At 42.3% G+C, this 7,000-nt stretch overlaps 1 protein-coding gene across 3 annotated transcripts; it reads right to left on the bottom strand.

Annotated features, from left to right (window-relative positions):
* Positions 1-630: 630 nt before the first annotated feature.
* On the bottom strand, positions 631-6,907 carry si:ch211-165g14.1 (uncharacterized). Of its 3 annotated transcripts, XM_052540564.1 has the most exons (6): positions 6,723-6,906; positions 3,827-5,457; positions 3,512-3,605; positions 3,120-3,169; positions 2,891-2,965; positions 631-1,412 (listed from the first exon to the last, which is right to left on the bottom strand). In XM_052540564.1, the coding sequence occupies exons 2-5, from the start codon at positions 5,453-5,455 to the stop codon at positions 2,921-2,923; spliced, it is 1,818 nt and encodes a 605-aa protein (XP_052396524.1). In that variant the 5' UTR covers positions 5,456-5,457; positions 6,723-6,906; the 3' UTR covers positions 631-1,412; positions 2,891-2,920. The 3 variants fall into 3 exon arrangements, 1 of the variants encoding a protein (XP_052396524.1); XR_008150380.1 differs by having other exon boundaries at positions 2,891-3,169; positions 3,827-5,477; positions 6,723-6,907; XR_008150379.1 differs by having other exon boundaries at positions 2,891-3,169; positions 6,723-6,907.
* Positions 6,908-7,000: the final 93 nt, after the last annotated feature.

Below are 7,000 nucleotides of genomic sequence, written 5' to 3'. Positions count from 1 at the left end.
TGTGTAACGAAACGATTTAAATCGTCCATGATTTAATATCTGGTAGCATACTGCAAATGAAAATAATGCTCTGTGAAGGACAGATTTGGCACACACTGTATAAAGATCCTAAATCTAATCTTTCAATCTGTTTTATGGAGTTTTGTTCACTGAAAGTCTTTTGAAAAGCTGATTAATCAGTGTGTTTTTGAACAACTGCACAATCAATGAAATAAAACTGTATTTCTGTCCTTCACTTCGATGGAAGGATATTCCAGACTATTTTCAAAAGGAATTGCAAATTGTATTTTCAAATGCGTTTTGCATATGTAGATGCATAAATAGTGACATAATCCAAACTCAATTGAGAACATTGCATTACTGTTTGTGCAGTGACTGGCAAAGTTTAAATAGAAAAGCAAAGTCCACTTTCTCATGTCTAATGAGTTGTCATATTTAAATAGCAAAATGAATTACCATGTCTGCTCTTTCAGTTTCTCTGTGCATGTATTTTATTCTGCTGCAGTGTGCAGGGGCCACTGTTGAATATGAGATTCATTTAGCAATAACCGAGTCAAAGACCATCTTCACCACCAGGACACATCAACACATCGAGTCCAGTGAGAAATGAAGGACTGTCACACAACGGTGTCTCAGGAATGTAGAATAAAAACATTTATTGAAACAGAAGTCCAAACATCACAAGGCATCAGGTGAAATGCAGAAACCTACAGACGCTGTGATTTCTTGATTCCCAGGCCACAAGATTCAAACTGACACCAGACTCATATTTAAAGCCCCCTGTAGCTGTTACCCACATCAAATCATAATGTGCCTCTACTGCGTGTATACAGGGTGCTAAAACACACTCTGGCTGGTCATTGGCAAATAAATATACACCTATGCATTAAACATAAATAGAAATAAATATGCTCAGGTAATAGTGCATACAGTACCACTGGAGGAGACTAGTTCATTCAGCATTCAGCTTTATGTAATAAAAAGACATCGCTGTTATAGAAAGGACAGTTGGTGTTACATATTTAATGAACAAAGAGATGCTAAAGTGCACAAATAATGACTTCTGCTCAATACACTTGTACTGTTACTTCAAATGAAGCGAGGCTCTCATTATTGATCCCACTGCCACTTTAAAAGGTTTTACAGGATTCATCCTGAAGCAGAAGGAGATATTTGTCCTTCAGTAAACCCAGATGAAATTGAGATCTGCAGTGGTTGAGTGTTGAGAACGCAGAGGAACGCAGTGGAAACGCTCCAGCGCTGTCTGAGAGTCCTGCTCCAGAGACAGACCTGCAGACCGCCCGAGAGGACGTGTAACACTCAACACGTGGAGCGCTGAACCAAACAGAGAGAGCTGTAAACACATCAGAGACACTCCACCGCCAGATGAGCCGACGTCTGTCAACGTCTACCTGCAGAGGAGGGGCAAAGAAAGATTCATGATCATTACACCATAAAACACAGCTTGAGGGCCCCATCATACACCCGACGCAATGCGACGCAAGTGTGTTTGCTAGTTTCAGTCACATTTTCCCGTCCAGCACCACGTCATTTAATTAGCAAATGCATTGGCACTCATTAGTGCGCCCATGGGTGTGCTGGTCTAAAAAAAGAGGTGTGTTCAGGTGCATTGCTATTTTAAGGAGCTGAAAATAGACTGCACCGTAGACCAACTCAAACTTGGTCTAAAGTCTGACGCAACGTTTTTCTTTGTTATTTAGAGAGCGTACACGCTGCTTATTAAACACAGGGACACAAATATTAAAAATGTAAGGATTGCAATGCATAAGAATATATATATATATATATATATATATATATATATATATATATATATATAAATGCATACATGTCATAATGGATATGTATCACAATTAGGCTGTCTATTTTCATCTCGGAGATATGTTCTGTCTTTGCGCTTGCTAAATTCGGCCGTGTAAATAGCAAATCCCTCAAGACACGAGTGCAACTGGCTCTTAAAGGGAATGGAAGATGAGACTCTGATTGGTTTATTGCTTGTGATGCCCAAAAAACACCCATTACTCATTAAGAGAATAGGGACAACCCATTTAGACCATGAGCCCGGGCGCACAAACTGTTTTTCCATTGTTAAAATAGCAAAAGTGGATTTGTACATGTCCTGAGTGCACCTGTGTTGTGTGCTTTACACTTTGAGTTTAGATCGTTAAAACAGGACCCTTAGTGTTTAAAAAAAAGAAAAGTAGAGTGTATCATTCACTAAAACTGAAACCAGAAATGTTTGTCGGGCTTATAGGAGATGTGCTGTTATTGTGCTGTTATCCTGGAGACACCAATACGACACATATTCAAACTGATGTTAATGAGACACACCTGATCAGCAGCTCATCAGCACATGCCTGGGTCATCTTTAAACAACATCTAAAGAAATTCAATACAATTATATTTTGAGGTTTTTTTTTTCATTGTGCCATTTTTATTGGGATTTTTCCCCTATGTTCATTTCTAATTGTCAAATCTCATTTCAAATGAACCATGATCAATGAATACCTCTAATAATATACTGTTGTAGCATTATAGTATTTTTTCCCACATAATGTTAGAGGGTGTACTGTTATGGTTTTTTACAAAGTCTTGATTTTGTTTTGGGGTCTGTACTAGAAAAACACATTCTTTTTCACATAATTTACATTTACTCCTCACAAAATCAGTCAAGAACTTGCCTAGGTCATATCAAAATAAATATATTAATTCATTAATTAAATTCCTTAAATGATCCTAATAAGGCATGCACCCGAAATATAACTTAATATCAATCACACTTCTGATTTTTGAGGTGAAAAATTCTAAATACAATTTCTACAGGCAAAATAAAAAGTCTAAGACATAATAAAGAAGTGCATTAAATTACCTTCAAAGACATTTCAGCACCTCCCAGATGTCATCTGTTCTTCAGCCTGCTAACGCTCGCTCTGGATGTTTTATTCTGAAACACGAGTGATCATTATCAGCAGTGGAGATGATGCAAGAGGAAGACAATAACGCTGAGAAACTCTATTATACTGCAAACTCGTGTCCTTCTCAGAACATAAACTCATCGTTTCGGAGGAGCTCCAGCTAAATCCATCTCTCTGAGTCACCTTGTGCTTCGGGCATCTCATGGTGAAGTTCTCCTCGTTGAGCGCACCGTCTGTGTGCAGACACAAGAGCACAGATGAGCACCTCCACATGAACGAAAACACCAGCTTCAGTGCAACCAAACAGAGATGAGAGAGAAACCCCAGAAGAGCCGGAAATGGGACACAAACTGACGCCTTACAAGCAGTTAAAATCTCAACAGGGCTTGTGAAACGTGAAGCAATTAAACATGGTTTACTGTTTCAAGGGTGAAAAGCCCTAGTATTAAGCTCTGAAATGACTTCAAACAGAAGTCTGTATCAATTTCGAAACTGACCCAGTAGTTTTGTACGATGAACACTGCATTACTTCTGGATTGTGTCTGCATGGTCTCCGGAGAACTGATGAGCATTACCTGACTGCAGGGCACAGGGGAAGTGGTACTTATGGGGGCAATCTTTGAAGAAACATCCCAAAGTGGCACCAACCATGTGACAGTACGAACACACCTGCACCAACCAAACACAACAGCACCTTACAGATTCAGACGAGTCAGAGACAGTGGTATTATATAGCTATACTAGGAGGACAATATTTAAAAACTGGCGCAACATCGTGATGTCGATCATCCGTCGGTGATGGACGATGGTTTTGGCTCAGCCCAACACTTTCATAACACAAAATATCATTTCTTTTTCTTTCACTCTGTCAGGGGAAGTAAAAGACTTACTGTTCCTTGTGCGAGCCGGATGGCTTCCTCCAGTCCGTAGAGTTTCCCTTTAACCAGAAAGACGCCTGCAGTCCAGATGCTACAGTCCTCATGTACCCAGTGCTCACTACACTCCACGCTCCCCGAGCAGTTCTCCTTCCTCTGCCGTCTGAAGGAGCGGGACGCACCGTCCTCCAAACTGTCCAAATCACAGTACGGTCCATGCAAGTCCCCCAGGCCTTCAACACTGCCCACTCTTCCACACAGACAGCAGAAACGCCTGACCTGTGACCTGGCGTCGGAGCCAACACGGCCCAGCTGCAGACAGGACGTCTTCGGGACGACCCCCGGGACCGCCTGCTGTGACCCTTTCTTCATCGAATAAACGTCGTCTTCCCTGAAACTGACGATCGTGCAGGACGAGAGCTCCATGTGCACGTACGGGGCGAAGCCGTCCGGCCTGCTGTCCCTCTTCTCTTCTTTGTGCTTTGCATATTTGAGTTTGATCTCCGGCTCTTGAGCAGAAAACATGGGTGAAGGTCCAGAGCAGCGAGGTTTTCGCCGTGGTCTCTTTGCTGATTTGCCAACAGGTGGCGCTCTCTTGGGTCTGGGTTTCGCCCGTTTCCTATTCTTCGAGGCCGGAGTTTTCCGTTGACGGTTTGACGCTGAAGATGAAGCCCTGCTCTGTGGAGACTTGAAGACCCTTGTGTTTTCTGCATCCGAGGTAGATGGGAAGTTTCTGGGAGAAGCAGCATCCGTGTCTTGATCGCTGTCTTCTGGAGATACGGGAGACTCCATCCATGACAGCAACGACTTGGATTCAGAGCCAGCTTTACCATCACGGGCTTCCAAACCGGCTTCATCCAGGGCACAGACATCGTTCACATGTTCGGGAGGGCGGTCCATTGCAGCGTCCCGCTTCACGGAGGAGTTTCCTCGTCTTCTCTCATGAACGATAACGCTGTGTGTTCGGAAGCAGCAGCTCGGAGGCGTCTTGCATCTGGAGCTGCTGACTGGCACCTCGATGACGTCGCTGTCATCTGCGCTGGAGATGTATTCGACGGAGCGCGGAGAGGTTTTTTTAGCGCCGGTACATTCGGATGAGAGCGTCTCGATGGACGCGGAGCTGGAGGATCGTAGTGTGTACGCAGCCGCGCTGTAGTCCTGAGGTAAACACGAGGAGTCCTTCGACAGCGTGTCACTCAAATAGGATTCACCACAACTGGTCAAAATGTCTTCTGCATGCGTCCTGTCGCCCAGCACACAATCTGCTTTCTTGAGACGATTTTTAGTTTGGGTTAACACATCGTCCGTTTCCATATGGTAGTCGCTGTCATCCGTCGGTCTGTGGTGAGCCACCGATGGCAAGCCGTTGATTGGGGGGAGCGCTACAGAGTAGGACCCGTGGGATGACGTGCCTCCAGTCCTTGTCCCATGATGCCTGGATCCTGGTTCGGGGCGATCAGGTGAATTGGGTTTGCTGATGTATGGAGACTCGGACATGCTAAGGCTCTTGCTCCGTGAGATAATGCCACACCAGCCGGGTTTCTTCCCCAGATCCAGCCCCTCCAGGGAGTGTGTCTCTAAAGGACTCGGCCTGCAGCCCACGGACAGATCCACAGACTCCCGAAGCTGCTTCAGAGGGTCCATGACTGACACAAGACAGATAAACCTGGCTCATTACAACATGATCACAAAGACAAAACTAAAATACTATACTGCACCAAATGTAGTCAATGGTTTAATAACCTGATATCTAATAATCTGACCAATATGGACTCTGCTGGGTGAATTACTACATGTTAACAAAGAACAAATCAACGTAGTAAAAGAGAGAGAAAAATTATAATAATAATGTTATTATCAAATTTAGTCAATATTTTTTAAGTTAATTTACTGTCCAATATGGACTCTGCTGTTAATAAGTTAAAATGTTTAATATGATAATAAAGAAGAAATCCACATAGCAAAGTATTAATATCAGTAAACATAATAAAATCACCATTAGGAGTTAACAGCCTGGCTTATTACAATATATTAATAAGGGAATCAACATAGTACCTAAATAAATAAATAGATTATTTTTTACACACACACACACACATACATATATATATATATATATATAGTACATATGTATGTGTGTGCGTTTAACTTTATTATAACTAACTGCAATGCAAAGTAAATACATAAAAAGTTAATTAATTATACATTATGCTAAGCACAGATTCATAATAAGTAGAGGAATCACTGTGCCCAGTGCGGGGATGAAAACATAAAAATATAATTAATAAAAAATAATTATAATTAATAATATGTTCTTGACAGGTTTTCGATATTTGATCATAATGTAAAGTTGAAATGCAGCGCTCCTTAACAAAGATCAGTTTCTTCTGATTGAGTTCCCAAAGTGAATCTGAAAGCAAGCAAACATCCTGCCGACTGACAGCATCTCACTCACACACACACACACACACACACACACACACACACACACACACACACACACACACATGTCTGGTCAGCTATCCTTGTGGGGACTCTCCATAGGTGTAATGGGTTTTATACTGTACAGACCATATTTTCTATCGCCCTACACCAACCCTACCCCTAAACCTAACCCTCACAGGAAACCTTCTGCATTTTTCGATTTTCAAGAAACTTCATTCTGTGTAATTTATTTGCTGGTTTACCCGTGGGGACCTCAATTTAGGTCCCCACCGTGACACGAGTCCCCATGAGTCTGTGTGTATTCAGGTTTAAGTCCCCACCAGAATAGAAAAACAAGTACACACACACACACACACACACACACACACACACACACACACACTTCTCGGAGTTGTACTGCGCCATTGATCTATTGATCTAGAGGCGGCTAACAGCTAACGCTAGTCAGGTGTCAACGCACACTCACCTGAGAAATGAAGCCTAACCCAGAGCTGCTGGGCATATCTTCAAAGGCACGGCTAATTAACGAATCAATTCGGTGTAAAACACCTACAGATTAATTACATTAGAGAGTAAAACTCCTGGCGAAAGCTGGACGAGGCAGTTCTTCTGAGTCCGACTAAACCGGAAACACAACAGAATTGTTTTCAAAATAAAAGCGCGTCTGATAATATCTTGAGTAACTTATGCCAAAAGACGAACACCTTTCCACGAAAACAACAACAGCATATAATGGAAAGAAAC

Source organism: Carassius gibelio, chromosome A3 (assembly GCF_023724105.1).
Source record: "Carassius gibelio isolate Cgi1373 ecotype wild population from Czech Republic chromosome A3, carGib1.2-hapl.c, whole genome shotgun sequence".
In the NCBI taxonomy this organism is placed as follows: Eukaryota; Metazoa; Chordata; class Actinopteri; order Cypriniformes; family Cyprinidae; genus Carassius; species Carassius gibelio.
The sequence above is the reverse complement of the archived record's forward strand: the minus strand, read 5'-3'. Positions and strand labels throughout refer to the sequence as shown.

Coding starts and splice junctions, on each gene's coding strand:
- si:ch211-165g14.1 (XM_052540564.1), bottom strand. CDS start 5,455: ATGGACCCTCTGAAGCAGCTTCGGGAGTCTGTGGATCTGTCCGTGGGC. Junction 3,606..3,826: donor TCCGGCTCGCACAAGGAACA/GTAAGTCTTTTA, acceptor TGGTTGGTGCAG/GTGTGTTCGTACTGTCACAT. Junction 2,966..3,119: donor TGAGATGCCCGAAGCACAAG/GTGACTCAGAGA, acceptor CTCGTGTTTCAG/AATAAAACATCCAGAGCGAG.